General features: G+C 43.6%; 1 protein-coding gene across 1 annotated transcript in view; it reads right to left on the bottom strand.

Moving 5' to 3' along the window:
• Positions 1-4,043: 4,043 nt before the first annotated feature.
• RBM20 (RNA binding motif protein 20) overlaps positions 4,044-17,308 on the bottom strand; it is a 32,075-nt gene continuing 18,810 nt past the window's right edge. The window contains exons 9-12 of the mRNA XM_059852292.1: positions 16,629-16,750; positions 11,002-12,739; positions 4,633-4,766; positions 4,044-4,179 (exon numbers count right to left, since the gene is read on the bottom strand). Of these exons, the coding sequence (XP_059708275.1) occupies positions 12,629-12,739; positions 16,629-16,750 (233 nt within the window). The 3' untranslated portion in view covers positions 4,044-4,179; positions 4,633-4,766; positions 11,002-12,628. The remainder of the gene's footprint in view (positions 4,180-4,632; positions 4,767-11,001; positions 12,740-16,628; positions 16,751-17,308) is intronic.

Genomic DNA, 17,308 nt, shown 5'->3' with positions numbered 1-17,308 from the left:
GCTCACCCCAGCCTTCAATGCAGCCTGGGCTGCACCTCTCCTGCTGCCTTCCAGGACTCCATTTCTCACTTCCTATTTCCACTGTTGACAAGTCAATTACTTGGTGATCAAAGTGTGAGCTGCCAAGGAGCTGGTAGGAAAGGCTTTGGTCATTTGTGCCTATGACCACCACTTTCTGCTATCTACCTTTCTCAGCCTCCTTTCTCCTGAGGTTGCTTCATATTTTCTGTCATCAGCAAATTCACCAATTCTCAAGTAACATTAGTGCCAAGCTCATTTACAAAACCACTTTGCCAGATCTGCAGAGTGATGCTTAACACTCCCCTGGTAACTGCCCTCCAGCCTGACAGCTCTGCTGCTCTTACACCAGGCCTTTAAGGGGATTATACCATGTGCAAAATCATCTCTCCCTTTTCTGAAGAAGTTTCCACGTGGCCCCATATGAAATGTGCAATGTAAGTCCAGAGAGGTGAGATCCACCCCATTTCCTTCACTAAGCAAATGGCTTGCAGCTTGCCTTACCCAAGAAAGATAAATAGGTTTGATAAACCCATTTTATCTCATGCCATTTACCTACCTCTCTTTTGCTAGCCTTTCCTTCACCATTTTTTTCTGAATCTGTTCTTATTCTATTAAGCTGAAACCTTCATGCCTCTTCTTGCCCAAATCAGTTCACTTCTTCTGTACAGGATTGCTGTGCTCCTGTCCCTGGCTGAGGGACCTGTTGAAGACATCGGGCCAGTTCTTCCAGAGCTCTGGCATGTGGATTAGCCCGTTCCTCTGCCTTCAGCGCAGGAAACAGCCCTGAGAGTTGCTTCTATCCTGGCCCCAAACATTTCCATACTCCCATCCTATTATCCCTCACATCTGCAGCCACATGATTAACATCCTCAGCAAAAGTTAAAGCAAAGTGTGAGTTCAGGTTTTGCACATACCCAATGCATATTAACCTCTATCCCCTATAATTTCTTCTTCCTCCTGTTTTCTTCAGCCATATGCAAGGAGGAAAAACTTTTCCCAATTTTTTATTAATGTCCTTTAAAAGACAAAACTCTGACTCCTTTTTGAGACATAGCTTTTATACCCAATTGGTTCTTTTGCTTTTTAAAATGACTCCTTGCAATGAGTGTTCATTCTAAGCAGCATTTCTGAGGTATAAGTTCATTCAACTGCAGCATCTGTCTCCAAGCATTTCCCCTTGCCTGGGTTTTATCTCCAGTGAAGTTAACTGGAGTTTTATCCCCTATCCTGGAGTCTCATTGCAGTGAAATTTAGACATGTAAATCCCCAGGCTCCTAAGGAAAGCTGACTATATGGATTAGTTCCTGTTACTTATTTAAATATGCTCCTTGGAACTCTGAAGCTGTATCAGTCACGCCTGCCTTCATAAATGGATTATAATATTTTGAACATTTGAGGGTACTGTTTATGACTAAAAAAACCTGCAGCATCTCAAGTCTCCAAGAAAAAATTTGACCAGAGTGGATTTTCATTATAGTTCTAGGGTAAAAATAAGCAGCTCGGTGGTGGAACAGACGTAGTTGTTCTTTCAGAATTTTCTTTTTTTAACCTTATAAATATAACTGTGCCAGTCACCTTTTGTGGTAAACACTAACAAGGTGTGTTACCTCATTGGGGCCAAGAGACTCAGCCAAGGCGTTTTCCTGACCATTGAGGTCTAAATGTCTACATGCTTTTCTTCACCCTATTTCACGTTTGCTTTTTTCTCCACCTCTCCTCTCCCTCCTTCTGACTTTCCTCCCAGAAAACAGGACACTGTCCCTATGTCCTACCACAGGCCTGAAGCCAGAAAAGTGTCAGCATACAAGGATGTGACATTTTCAGCTCTGCTGCTGCAGGGCATAAAGGTTTGGCACCCAGTGCCTCCCACAGCCCAGCCTGCTGAGCTGGCCAAAGAGTGTAACATCTCCTGAAGTCCTGGCAGGTGTCTGACTGTGTATCCAGGCTCCTTGGCAGGCTGGACCACCTGGTCTGGAGGGAGCCGGTGCTGCTGCACCTTCACTGTAGCAAGAGCTAGAGGGAGAACAGCAGCCTGGCTGCAGTGCTGATACAGGGAAAACCAACTCTGGTCCTCAGTAGTGTCCCTAGGGGTGTCGGGGTTGAATTGTTCCCTGCTGAGGAAGGTCCTTGTGGTCTTCCCATGTGCGTATGGCCAGCAGGCTGGAGGGATCGGGCTGGAGATGGGGCTGCAGTGGCCATGCTCAGCCCAGGGGCATCACACCTTGCCCTCCAGGTTGCTGGCTGCACTCACCCACCCCACACCATGCCAAGGCAAGCTGGACTGCAGCCTCAGGCACAAGAGTTCTCAGGACAGCCCCTCAGCCACGAGGCTCCTGGGGAATGGAGTAGAGCTTGGGAACGGCAGGTGCTACTCCCAGCCAGGTGTTTCCAGGGCACTGCCCAGGCTGTGCTGATGCTCCAGCTGGGCTGAGTGCTTCCCCCATCTCTGCCCACCCCAAGGAGCTGGCCTGGCACTCTCTCTTCAGGAGAAGGTGGGGTGTGTCTTCTCACTGGGGCATGAGCCACAGAGTCAGCACTTCGGGGCTGGGTTCCCACCTCTGACGCCGACTTACTGCATGACCTAAGGCAAGTCACTTAGCTGCTTTCCTGCATTTCCTGACTCTGCTAAACGCCAGGTATAATAAGTAACTTTGTGTGAGTGCTACGAAGCTTTGAAATCTTTAGATGAAAAGGTGCTGCATAATTGCAAAGCATTTTTAATAATGCTAATCATTCTCTTCGCTCTGCACTGCCAGTCTCAGGCTGCAGCAGCCTCCAGCAGGCAGCCAGGGAGCATCAGGCTTTACTCAAGTGCAGCGTTTTCCTGAGTTTGTTTCCATTTTTACCTCATGCTGGTCCAAACAGGAATCCAAGCTCAGCCCAGGACCTGACAGAAAGCTGCAAACTCAGAACAGCGCCTGGGCCTTGCAGGCAGAAGCTTTCTGGAAGGCAGGGGATTTTGGGGGAAGGGATTTAAACAGCTGTGTTGACAACACAGACAATAGGGATCTGATTCAGGCTGAGGGGGGCTACGTGAAAGGCAGCACGACACTGAAATTAAAGCAACAGTCAAGAGCAATGAGAGGGAAGAAAGGAGGATTACTTGGGTTGAAATGCTCCTGGTTTGGAAGCAGCCACAACCACGTGTCCCAGGAGATGCCTGGCTGGCACCAGCCTCCTCTGCATCCCAGAGAGCCTTTATCCTTTTAAATGCACTCTGCCGGGGATGCAGAGGCTTCTGGGGCAGAGTGCTTAAGTGTGAACATTAATCCAGAGGATTACAAAGGCAGCGCTTTTGTGAAGCGCTGCAGATAGAAGAGGTTATCTTCTTTAGTTGGGCCTGCAGAGCTCATGTTTAACCACAATATTATTTTTATTTGACTCACTAAATAACAGTAGCTAGTGATGCCTGCAGCTCACTGCAGTCCAATACATTCTCTTCCAAAGAGACAAGATGGTGCGCTGCTGGAAACTCCTGTGATTTTATCACAATTTGTATGCTTTGGGGATTATATCCTAAAAATCCCAGCTCCTGAAACAAGTGAATTTTAGCTTTCATTTATAAACAAAGTATGCCCCTAGCCCTCAAGGTTTTGTGGATGAAAGATTTCAAACCATGAAACTAGTGCAACCTAAAAGCTAAAAAAAAACCTGGGAGGTGAATTAAGAGATCCTAAAGTTTGTGGGCTAATTAAAAAAAGTTTTAAGAAAAGAAATAGTCAGCAAACAACTTTGTCTTGGGAAACGGGGCAGGGCTTGGGCTGACTCCTGTTTTTTTGGGACTTGGGGTTGCCAATATGCCTTTGAACTTTGCAGCCATTCATAAATCCTTACATAACAACAGCAGCCACAACACACTGGAGCTCTAGAAATGCTGACATGAGGAAAGTGGTGGGAAAAATTCTTTTAGAAACATATAACAACTCACCTTGAAGCATTACCTGAAGCCTCAACAACCCATATCACCTTGGAAAAGGAGCACCTTTCTGCTCTGGGAACTCATTTTGCTCTGCAGAAAACCTTTTGTAGATAAAGAAGAATTCAAAGGCTCCAAAAGATCACAGAATTGTATTGAAAGAGGTTGAATACATGACTTGGTCCCTTCCATTTCAGGAAAGTGATTCTTCTTTGTTTCAGTGGGTAGTCTTTGCTGAAAGCCTCCAGGACCAAATAAGAGCAAATGTGAGCTTCAAAACCCTCATAAGCATCACTCTGCTTTATCCTGTCTGCATCTTCAGGCTCATTCACAAGCAATCAAGACACCACAGTGGCTCTAGTTTGGTACCAGCTGACCCACCCCAACTCTCTGCTCTTGCTGAGCCAACATCCACTCTCTCAGACCAACTGCATGGTGCTTTCAACAAACAGAATTTACTTCCCACTTTGCCTGGCTGACAAGAAGTGATTAATGAAAGTGAGTGCTATTCCTTGCTATGGTGTGAACATGCCCCAAGTGCAGAGAGATGGAGCAGCTCCTGGAAGGAACATATCCGAACAATATTTCTGAGGGGTTTCTTCCAGTTTTTTTCCTCCTTTCACCAGGCTGGCAGGGCCCAGTGCTCCCTCACACTGTTCATATCTGCTGCTGTTTTAAACAAGTATTTAACTTACCTTAGTGCTCAAGTAGTTTTCAATTCAACCAGACTCTCACTGCTGGTTTTAAGATCAGACCTCACAGAAGGGGTTTGGGAAGAGTTGTGCTGATGGCTGAAATATAGCAGCAGCTCGTGAATCAGCACTTGCTTCTGCAGGAAGAGAAAAGCAGAGGAGCATGTAACTCACAGCTTATGAACATGCAATCACAGGGACATTAGCCTGCTGATATCTTGGAAGACCAATATCTAGCATATCCATTCTGCCTGCCTGAGTTAATCTTTCCCAATTGGAATCAGGCACTGGAATAGCTCAGCTGGAGTGGTGCTGATGCTTATTAGCATCAGGAGAGACCTGGACTGCTCTTGCTGTTGGTCTCGGTGTTCTTTCTTCTCACTCTGCTATTGAGCACACCTGTTTGAGGTCTCCCTTCTTTCCAGAGACCCTGTGGATTGTGGCAAGGGCACCGTGGGGAACACTGACACCAAGTCCCCACGAATGTCTTGGTGCGGCTATGTCTTGGCAAGCTTGTCACCACAGCTTCCACCTACAGAAAATGCTGTGGGAGGTGACAGTGAACAGGGTAGATAAGCAGGTCAGAAATTCAGCTCGGGCACACCAAAACAACTTTACTTGTGATTTTAATAGTGAAGCACGTCCCATTGCCAGCTGCTCAGTGCTAAAGTCCATGCAAGGCAGCACAAGCCTTGCTCATGCACACACATGCACATCCACCCTCCAGTGTGCCCATGCCTTGGGAGCCAGAACCTCTACAATGCACTAACAGTTCTGCTGTGAAACTGGTTTTTACATCTCAGCACTGACACAAACAGGCAACATTTTCCTAGTTCTCCACCACAGGTGTGCAAAACACAGTGTGGCTGCACCCCGTGAGCTCAAGGTGAAAATGTGCTGCCAAGAACACGTTGCTATCTGCCAAAGATAAACCAGCTGCAATGCAAAAGCGGCCCAGCCAGAGAAGAAACCCACAAACAAAACAGGCTTCCTGTGTTTTCTAAAGACACCAAGGCAGTGTTTAAGGAAGGTGGAACTAATATGCGTGTCCTCAAACAAGGCTCAGGAACAAGGGGAGGACAGCTTTTAAACAAGAGCCTTTGTTTCTAAGGCACAGGGAAGAAATTAGGCTGAGAAAGCTGCCTCCTGACCCAGGGCTGTGCTACTGATACTTTACTGTATTACCTTGAGGAATAGTGTCCAAGACTGTGCCTGGCAATTATTTAAACATTTAATAGGCTGAATTCAGCATGCCCTACGCAGCTTTCTAGTTCACAAAAAGCTTTTGGACGTGCCCACTCATTCAGATGATCCAGTCAATTAAAAATTGATGTATGCTCCTATTTCAGTTTAAAGGAAGCTAGTTCAGGTAGCTAGCTGAGTGCTGCTCCTGACAGGCAGCCCTTTAACCAGAGCAGGCCTGATGTGAACTTAGAGAGCTTCTGGCTTTGGGTATCTGATTAGAAATCTCACCCTGCAGAAGGCTGATGCAATTGTGTGCAGATCAGCCCTAAGAAAACCATCTTCAAAGTGTGGGAGATGGAGCCTGGTGGCCCCACTGCTCCCCTGCCTGCTCCCATTGGCAGCAAAAGGGGACAGGTAGGAAAGAAAAAATGGAAACTACCTCTGTTTCTTTCACTTCTGCATCTGGGTAGTGAGGTTCCCACGGTGCCATGAGTATGTCAGATTAGTACAAGACTGTTCCAAAAAGATGGGGGCCAAATTGCCAGTGCTGTAATGCACCATAGCTCTGCTGAAGGCAAGGAAAGGGGAGGTGAGGCATTGCAGGAGAGCTGGGAAGGACTGCTGACCACCAGGTCAGTAAGACCAGCTCAGGCCCTGCAATGACAACTACAGAATCACAGAGCATTCTGAGTTGGAAGGGATCCACAAGGATCATCAAGTCCAACTCCTGGACAGTCCAGAAATTCACATCATGTGCTGTTTGTCTAAAGGCTTCTTGAACTTTGTTAGGCTTGGAGCTGAAACCAATTTCCTGGGGAGCCTGTTCCAGATCCCAACCACCCTCTGGGTGAAGAACCTTTTCCTAATATCCAACCTAAACTTCCCCTGACACAACTTCAGGGCACTGAATGCTGATCTTCGTCAGTATTTTGTGTTCCACTGCTGCATTACCTAGTTCCACTAAGATGTTTTAGGGAGAATCCCAGTCTCTTGTTGAGTCCCCCTTTTGTCCCCAGCCAGGGGAACTTCCCCTCCACAAATACATACCACATGCTACCATGGCCTTGCATTGCAGCATTGCATTAGTGAGTGAAGCACGTGAGGAGAGCTCGCCCTATTGACACAGATCCGTGGAGGCCGGTGGAGTTGGACGTGGGAACATAAGCCAAGGCAAACCTGTTCTCTGGGCTGCCCTCGCTGCCACCTGCACAAACACAGCACAGTCCCAGGGCACTGAAAAAGCAGGAAGGGGGAGGTTGCTGCACACAGTGCCTGCCAGCCCAGCTGATGTACCAGGGCAGCGTCCCCCAGGCAAGCCCCACATCAGCCTGGCCCAAAGGAGGCAGCACCATCCCCAGCTGCCTGCATGCCCCTGTCCTCCCTCCTGGTCAGCTTCCCATAGAGGGCTCTTGTTTTCGGACAGCCTTGATCTGCACTGTGTGTCAAGCAGCCTTGTGTCAAAAGGCCAAGCTGATGTTTTGTTCACCTGTGAAGTTTTCCAGACCTGAGTTCCCTTTTCCACCAAGAATATTAAGCGTTACAAAACATGGACTTGAAACATTGTGTTTGAACACCAGAGTTTGGATTTTTTTTTTCTTTGGTATGAATATATGATTTCATTTGCCTGATTTCTAGAGCGAGAGATTCACAGCCCCAGTGACATTCACACAAACAAAGGTTTCAATACGTCCAGGACAGAAGAACTGAAACCATTTGTGCTTAAAATATATGACATGTGTGCCTCACCTGCAAAACAGTTACTTAAAAGACACTGATTTAACGAGCTGCAGAGTCAGAAAACTGACTGCCAGCCTTTCTGTCCATTTCCCCAGCCATTCAGTGGGGCAGACAGGATCCATTTCTCTCCCAGAGAGGGGGATGGGAGGTGTAGCTCATGCTTTGATAGTGCCCCATGCCATGCCTTGCACATGGACCGGACATTGGTGTCTCAGTTTTCTTCTCTGTTTTTTCCACTGAATGAATTCATCAGATCTGGTGATAAAGTCTCCCCTCAGCTTTTGTCCTCTTTGCATTCTTTAAATATTTAGTACAAGAATGTCTTTAGGTCACCCTGGCTGAGGCTGAGTATTTCCTCCCAGGAGCTCTGGTTGGTGGCGTGGTGAATCAGGAGAAGGCCAGAGTGGGAAAGCCAGAGTGGGAAAGCTTGTATAGCTGCCACCCCAGCTATACAAGTGGGCTCTTGTATAGCTGGGGTGGCACTGGGGTGAACACTGCTGAGAAAAAAATAAATCAGGAAAGGCAAAGGGAGAGGACAAGGGAAACAAAAGAATTGGGTAAACTTAAAGGACGTAGGTTGAGATGGCATGGAGAAAGTTCCTGGCTGGGCAATATTTTATGTGATGCTTTCAGAACACTGAGAAGACAATCTGGATGGAGACAGCAAAAAGCCAGTGGGAACAGACAGGTTGCCCAGCTCATTTGGAAATAAAGAGAAAAAGGGAAGTAAGGACATATCTAGAGGGACAGGAGTGGGTAATAACAATTAATGATAATTACAGAGTGAACTGCTGAGATGTGCTCACTTCAACTTCAGCACCAGCTGATGGCAATCACTCACAATCTGTACAGTGGGAGCTCCCTGCAAGAACCACGAACCACAACTTGTAAAAATTACATTTAAAAGCAAACCTTTTACACCCCTGCTTCATTCTTACTCCTTAAACTATCTTTTGTTCACTTTGATTTTTAATAGATCCCCTGGGAAGCTAGAAGTATGTTGTTTCTGGGACAATTGCCCACCAATGTATATGCTTTATAATTCTCTTTATTAAAATCTTTGTTCTTAAGAAACACAAATTGAAACACTTTGCAATCAGTTACACAGATCAGTTAATATTGGTGACAGGTCCTACATAATTAAACAAGTACTAACAAATTTCAACTGTTTACAAACCAAAACTTAAATTAACAAGATTATATAAGCTCAATAAATAGTACATCTGGTCCAGTTCAAGTATAATTCAACAAATCACAGCCTTAATCATTAGAGAACAGAAAAAAAACCCTGAATATAACCAGCCTAACACTAATTTAGTGTTAAAGCCAGTGTGAAACTTTGTCTGATCTAATGGGGCAAATGTTTAATTCTTTCATTTTTTTCTTCAAAGGAAGTAGGTTGCAGATTGACATTAAAGACTATTTGAGATCAATGCAGATTTCACAGAGATGAAAAACATAATCCCTATTATAAAAGTGCAATCTTTGGTTGAGATGTATTGAAATGGTTTTGATATATTAAGAAAGCTCCTTTTTAAATATCAATATTTGTTTGGCTAGACCTGAGCCTGCTTTGTGCTATATACATATATATATATATATATATAAAAATAAAGAGCGTGGATTATAGTGATGACAAATTATGCCAACTAAAAAAAGTCAAGATTTTAATTAATAAACCAAAAGAAACAACACATTTTTACACAAGCTGAGGAAGGTAAGGGGCTGCCTACAGCAGAATTCTTTCTCAGCAGAATAGGTAGTAGAGACAAGTTGAGGAGTGCCTGTCAGCATTGCATGATGGCCTGTTGGAGAGGGAAGGAGATTATCTCTGAGTTCTCAAAGTGCATCGGGCTGCAAACTGATCATGGGCATCATTAGGAGCTAATTGAGACTTGGGATTGCTTTCAACTGTTGAGGTTTTGGGGAGAAAGGACCTTCTCAGAAGGTGAAGTGCCCAATTGGCTGTTCCCAGGATTTTGCAGATTGCTGTTTTGTCAGGACAGAGCCCAAATGGATGGGGTGTCCAAACCAGCCCTACAAATGTCTGGCTCTGATCACAGCTGTGGGGCTGGGCTCTGCACCTGCACTGCTCACCTGAGTCATCTCCCTCCAGAAGAGGAAACTGCACAGGGCAGAGATGCCATCTAGAGCCACCTCCTTCCTCAGTGGCAAGCAAGGGCCTGTAGTTGTGACCCAAACAAGGTGTCTGGAGCCAGGACATTTCCTGCTGAGCCTCAGTTAAGGCTCCACCTCTGGAGACTGAAACTTAAATGGCTGGGGACCAAAGGATACCAGGACCAACTGTATCAAGGAGGGATTAGTATTCCTAATGCAACTGTCTAGGGAAAAAAAAGAGGTTAATTGCAAGCTGTGAATAAAGGGAATTAACCTGGTTCAGAACCAGAGGAGGGGGAAAGTAGTTTGAATCATCTCCCATAAATCAAAAAATAAGCCCCTGGGTAAACACTCATTTTAATTATTCTTCTGCTGCCAGTCAAAATCTCATGGTTACCTGCTGCTTTCCCTGCCTACCTGTATCCACCTGTTGTCTGTTTTCAGAAAGTGTGATTTAAAGCTCTTTGGCCTGGGAAAGTCTTTGTTGTGGATTTGTGCCTTGCCTATAATAAAGGCAGTGGACCTGTAGCTTCTGCTGCACTACAAATAAAGAATAATAACAGTGATACTTTTCTCATTTGAGGTTACCTGGGGATAAAGCTGCTGGAGGCATATGACTTTGATATACAGTCAACTATGTCTCACATCCAATTAAGCTTAACCACATGGTCTAACAAGCTCCCATTAGGCTGGTGAGAGCCCCAGTTTGATAGCAGGGTTAGCTTCAAAGATTTGATGCTTGATTTCCTTCCCTTGTGTTCAGTTTGTGCTGAAGGGCACAAAGGGAACTTCATATTCAGATGATACATGACCAGCTAGAGAACTGCACTTTAGAAGACAATTGCACAATCTTTACTGCCATTTTCATCATCTTACAGCCTGCAATACAAGCTCTTGTCCTAACAGCCCTGCGCTCAAGTTTCACTGCAATGTGAAAAACAAACAGTCAAAAGAAAACCCAACCCTTGAAGGAAAAATACCTGGTTTGCAATATTGGTGGGTTTTTTTCTTCTCCACAGGGGAAAAAAATCAAACCCCTGCTACAAAAACAAAAAACAAAAAACAAAAAAAAAACCACCACCAAAAACCAAAAAAAGCTCCCACCAAAACAACAAACTTCCCCCTCTGAGACTAAAACTAAACTAGTTTTTTTAAATGACTGATGGACACAAGTCTTAACATACACATACTTCATAGCTGGACAAAGAAGGATTTAGGCTGTAATGTTTTTCATTTCCCCTTGTTGTTTGGTAGGCTCTGTCTGAATCTGGGATGCAAAGAATCCCTCAACTTGCAAGAAGCAGGAATTCCAACTATGAAATCTGAACCCACCTCTGGTAAAAATAAGTGGAAAGCACAGGCCATGGAATGGAACAGGGCTTCAGGCAACAACACCAGGCACCTCTGAGAGACACTGCCTGGCTACAGTGTACTACAGAGAACGAGCACAGCTGCTGGCACAAGACAAAATGGAACAAATACTTTGGTGGAAGCAGTTTTGGCAATTTAGCCACTTTGCAATATTGTGCAACATCCCTGTCACTCTTAGGGAAAGCTAGAACCTTCTGGGAAACTGTTTCCTCTGCACAACATCTAAAGAGGACATCCAGTACCAGCAATTTTTACAGAACATACTGTGATGAATATTAGAGTCAGGCAAAGAATGGAAATGCCTGCAAATCCCCATCAGCCCAGATTGCACAGGGCATTTTATAAACTCTGGGATCAATCCTGGCAATGGTTTGCATGCATATTCACTTTAGTACACAAAGCCCTATTGAAATGAACCAGAAACTTGTACAGTGCATTTCAAAGGGACTTTGCAAAATACTAAGCAACAACTGTGCAGAAACAATAGGTCATAATAATGCCAGAGCTGCTGGTGCATCCTGTGTTCTTAGTGCAGTGCTCCATGAGCCATCAGTTGTTGTATTCACCTTAAAAAATTCAGGGAAATAAAATACAAAAACAATATTAGAAATCTGGCATCTTTCCATAAAAACCAGGAAAATTCAACGCTGCCAAGCTGAGGAAAAGCAAGCTTTAAATAAAACAAAAAGACCCCAAAAGCAAGGAACTTGAATAAAATGTCTAAAAGAGACATGGTCCAAACATGTGGCACTTTAAAAAGCCTCTCATGAGAGTTTCAAGTCTGTAAGACTCAAAGTTGGCACCCTTTAGAATTATCAAAAAGAAGAGTTTCAAACACAACGGTCCCTGGAGAACACCCTGACCACACCATGGAAAATGCTGAAACCAGAGCAGGCTGGCTGTCAGCACGTGCATTTGAACTGCTCTTGCTGTGCTGGGTTCAGGCTCTGAGGTCCCTGGGACAGACTGTGGCTCCCCCGGAATTGGCACAACACTGGCAGTGTACAGTCAGTGCTTGACAACACAAACATTTGTCATTCCACCAAGCTCTAAGACATGGAGGTGGGTGCTGATGGGGTTTACATTATGCCATCTACTCACTAGTTTTTGCAAAATGGTTTTAGATATCCAATGCAAATCCTAGTTTTCACTGGGGCAATGAGTGAAATGGCTGAAGATATTTTAAGCAACATTAAAGCCTATAAATAGTCACATCTCCTTTCCTTCCAGCGTCCACTGGAGGATGCTGAGTGCTGCTAAGTACTCCACCTGACCTGACATGTTACATCAGAACTAAAACTTTAAGAATCCCTGAGAATTCTGATTTAATCTAGGAAACCACTCCCAGCACGCAGAGTGTGAGAAAGAATTGCTCCACTTCTAACAGATATGCCAGCATTGCTTCACCGTGGGAAACAGTTTCAGGCATTTTGGTTTTTAATGGCACTCTGGGCATAGATGCATGGAACATGCTCTTTATTTCCCCTCCTCTGTACAGTGCAAATTGACAGTTATATCATAGAAATTAAAAAAAAAAAAACAAAATGTATCAGCATTCACTCATTACAGCTCTTCCAGTTGATCAGCATCATAGTTTTTTCTTTGCAAAATGAGGAACAATGCCAGTGTCATCCTGAGGCAGAGGGCTGCCTTCTTCCTTCACTTTCAGGCTCTCTTCTGCAAGCTGGGATAGATACTTCTGCAATCACAGAAAAAAACCAAAGCACTGTTACCAAAACTGAAAATATTCAACACAGGATTCTTTATGCCTCTTCAGAGCTCTAACTCTTCCAATATCTCAAAAGGAAAGAAAGCACACAGAAGCCCCATTTTGGTGAAAACTCAAGCTAGAAAACATGGCTGTGTCAGGTAAACTACCTGAATACATGCAGAGCCTCAGAAGTTCAGAGCTTTACTGTGTGCCATGGGGGGAACTGGTGACCAAACCAGGAGGACTCTACTCCCCATCAGTCTTTGTGACCAGACCTCACCTCTTCTCTACTGCCCTGTGCTACAGGGCAGGAACTTACTCCACTGAGTCAACTGGATTCTGCCAGGAAAGTACTGGTGTGTCAGAACATAAATGTGATTTCAGAGTCTTGATTTAAAGTTTATATATTACATTTTCAGCATGTCCAGCTCAGAGATACACCTTTTGCATGAGAACATTTTGTTTTAAGGGAATAATCACACTCAGTAATAATCAACACAATTTAGCAGTTTGGCTAGAGTATTTACCTTTATTGTGTTTCTCTAAGATAAAGCCTTTCACTGAGATTTAAAAGAACAGACATGGCCAGTGAGGCTTTCAGCCTTTTGGCAGTGCTCTTAGTTGGCAGAGCTGCACACAAAATGGATGATGAATGGGTATGGGTCTCAAAATAGTGCTCAAACTCTTTATTCAAGGTCAGCAGACATAGAAATAGATGGAAAGAAGCTTTTTCAGCAGCAGCTGGTGCAAAGACACCTGGGAAATTCCAACATAATAATGTAGAGGTATTTTTCTTAATGACACATCACCTTCATCATACTCAAGAATAACTGATCTACACATTATTAGGATCATAAAACTCCTTTCCTAGCTATTTACTCGTTCTGATTTATTTTGAAAAGATCCTTTCACATCACTGCAATATTCTCTCTACTGGCAGGATTTCCCCAGAGTACAGTTTACTCTTTGGCATCCATGGGAAAGAGATTAAATGAGAAATGGCTGTAAAAATAAGGGCTGTGTTAGAATTGCCACATTCTCTCAGATAAATACAAGTTTTGAAAAAAGAGGTTCATTTGAAAGTTACTCAGCAATGGTAATGAATGGACATACCCATGGACTGCACCCTTATTACTCTGACTAGAGACATTGGGCTGTGGAAATTACACAACTCTCAGTCCTGATCTCTGGGTGCAAAATTCCACGTGGCAAAAAGCCAGAGTAAATGTTACAGTAGTATACAGAGATATAGGGACCATAAAGGCTGGGATACGTGTTCTGTACAGCGTGAACTGTAATAAATCACTAACACTTGTCCCTGGATCGGATAACCCAAGCTTTTGGGGCTTTTCATGAGCACCGACCAAAATAAGACTGAGTTTTATCCAATACCTTTAGCTGATGTTGCCAGCTGTCATGAGTATCAAACAGACCAGATTTGAAATTTGAGATTCAGATTAATATATAGCAAAATGGGAGTCAAGCAAAAAATGTACGTTTTTTTTATTTAAATACAAGTTTTGACAAATACTGCATAAAGCCAGAGGAAAACAGTACGAAATACTGCACTGAGTTGCCACGGTAGCTACCACCTGATGAATGGTGACAGCTTTCTGTAGCTGGAGGAAGTGGAGGAAGGAATGGCAAAAATATGGATTTTTTTGGACATAGGAATTGCAGTGTATCTGTAAATACAAATATCACAAATATTCATTATGATGAAGAGAATTAAAAATTACAAAAAGTCTGCAAGGCTGGCAAAGAAACAGCTAATTTTTTTTTATCAGTGATTGATGTTATTTGAGGGGCATCATAGTTAGATAAAGTTGACTAAACTTACTTCAAGACAGAACTATCATCATATAAACAAGGCTTTTGGAAGAAAATTGGCAAACAAGCTGTTCAGTGTCACATTCAAATCCAAGCACTGAACGTATATTTCGGATGCGGCTCAAGGAGACCACATGAAAGACAACAAGTAGCAAATCAGCTGTAAAAGACTCAAAGCTGTGACACAATTTGGGACACTGTTGTTGGCGCTGGTTGATGGCATTTGGCATCCAGGAAGGAGAACAGGAACACTGCAGCAGCACTCCCATAGCTCCACTACAATCAGAGTCTCTAGCTCCTACATTGATGGATACACTTGTTAACTTGCATCATCACAGGAGAAGCCTCGTATTCCTTGCAGAATGCATAAATGATCATTATGGACACTAAAATGGTTCTAGCAACACAGAACAGTGATTTGAAATTTGCTAAGTTTCCATTTGAGCAGGCAAAAGTTGGACGAGACATTTGCTTCCTGTATGTAGCAAGATAAGAGTTATGGCTCAACAGAACAGCCTGTTTTTATTACTGCATTTGGCAGATTTAATTTTAACAGCTTTTATAGTCTTTGTTCTTTTATCTCAAGTCAGTGTTAGCTATCTACCACAGTACTCATGGGAAATGGCTTAATAGGGAGAAAAGGAGGTTATTTTCACACTAAGTCAGTTTTAGTTCGGCCTGTTTCTTATGACTTTAACAAAATAAGTTAGAGAAGTAAAAAAGAAAAATCCCTCTTCTTCGCAGAGAACCAGCCTCCAGGGGCAGGGGCAAGAGCTGCAATCTTTCTTTAGAATGAGTTTCTTAGAGACAGACTTGCATGGGATACACAGCCTGCACTGAATGATGCTACCTCTGGTGAAACCCTCTGGGTTTTTCTGTATGAAGCGAAAAAAAGAATGCAAAGTGGGCACCTGTTTTTCAAGCTTGCACTTGGAGGGTCCATTATAAGCAAGCATCAGAGCCCTGTAGGAAGCCTTTGGAGGCCAGAGGCCTTTGTATAATTACAGCTATGGAACTTCAGGAAAGCCAAGAAGAAAATTCTCCCAGAGAAATTACTTGATTGTGAGTGTCAATGCCTACTAGCCACCTAAAGAAAGAGAGCTATTACTTGAACAGAAGCAGAGTTACTGCATTTACTGTGGGCAGAGGGAAGAAGCAGAGAAAGGAGGAGCAGCTCTGTTTTGCTCTGCCATGACTTTTGCTAAGAGTATGAGAATGCCAGCACAAGTGTGTATGTAGTGTACACACCCTGCTCACAGGCAGGGACTGGGGGTGGGAGCCAAGGCCTTCTCCTCTGAGGAGCCCTGAGAATGGGACAGGTAATGGTCAGGCCGTTGTGACTGATTCTATTGATGGTGCATCTCAAAAGTGATAGAGGCAGGTCTTTGATTGAACTGCAGGCACACATGGTCTCCCTGCACTGTTATCAACTGCTGACATGTTTTTGTTACATTCTTATGGAGCAACAAGCACTGACAGGCTCCTGCATATCCCGATGGAAATGACCCAGCAGTGGGTGCTCTGCACACAGGGAGGGGATTTCAGCGGGTCACAGGAAACGCCTTGCAGAGCCTGCATGTCACAGAGAGCTGCGAGCTGAAACACGCTGAGAAACCCACACCAGCACAGAAATGGCTCTGGCTATGTCATCAGACAAATGCCATGTTTAGTGCTCCTGACATTAAGATGTACTGAACACTGCTACTGCTGGGGTCACTCTCAGTGACAGAAACATCTGGGACCCTCTGAAACAGGGAATTAATGATCTGAGTTGCGTGCTGTGCTAGTCACAAGGACCAAATGTAGATGAGAAGACCAAATTATCACCTGGCCTCATTTTACCTATGATCCAGAAGTTGATTTCAAGGACCTGAGAGTGAGAAATTAGCATACTAATGATTGGAACTACTGAAAAGTTTGTTTGCCTGAATTTCACTTCGTCTGAATTCTGTCCACAGACTAAAAACTAATTTTTTATCGGATCATCTACCTTACACACAAACCACTCCACAAGCTTGTTGTTAGGTAGCTTCAGGTGTGTTTTTACCTGGAGATTTTTGTAGTGAACAGTACTCCTGCAGTGACTTGTCTTTGCTGTCTCTTCATTTGTATAGAAGAGCCCACAGAGCTTGCAGTAAAACCCAGTTCTAGGCACCACAAATTCCACACCTGTTGAGAAATTCTGAATTACATTAAAGTTGAAATGTCAGTTGAAATCCTATCCCTCCCATAATATACTTGTTTTCAAAGAAAAAATGTGCTATTTAGTTAAATATTAGGAATAGGAAGAATGAATCCTGGATTCACTTCTCTGATTTCCCTAATTTTGCAATATTGAGCTGCACTTTAAAATCTTGTGCATTGAAAACATACCTTTTCTCTTCTCTCTTACATATACATGCTTTAAAATCTATTTTGTCATAATACTGACTGGAAACTTCACTCTGTAACCTCAAAGGCTATAAAAGCAATAATACTTTTTAGCAGTAAATACATGTTCAAGTTACACAGATTGCTTTTGAGGATGTACTTCTTCCAGGTGTTTTGCTCATAATCAGTATTTACACAGTAAAGCCAATACTTTTGTTTATACTTCATGCCAAAGGCTTTTAAATTACTAAGTATTTTTTCATATGTATTTCATATATAGTCCAAGGGAACTTATTTCATCTCATCAGCTGCCTTTTGCCATTCATTTGGAATGAATTAGCAATGATCTAGAATCAA

This window comes from Haemorhous mexicanus, chromosome 7 (genome assembly GCF_027477595.1).
Source record: "Haemorhous mexicanus isolate bHaeMex1 chromosome 7, bHaeMex1.pri, whole genome shotgun sequence".
Taxonomy (NCBI): Eukaryota; Metazoa; Chordata; class Aves; order Passeriformes; family Fringillidae; genus Haemorhous; species Haemorhous mexicanus.
This window is presented reverse-complemented; position numbering and strand designations above follow the sequence as displayed.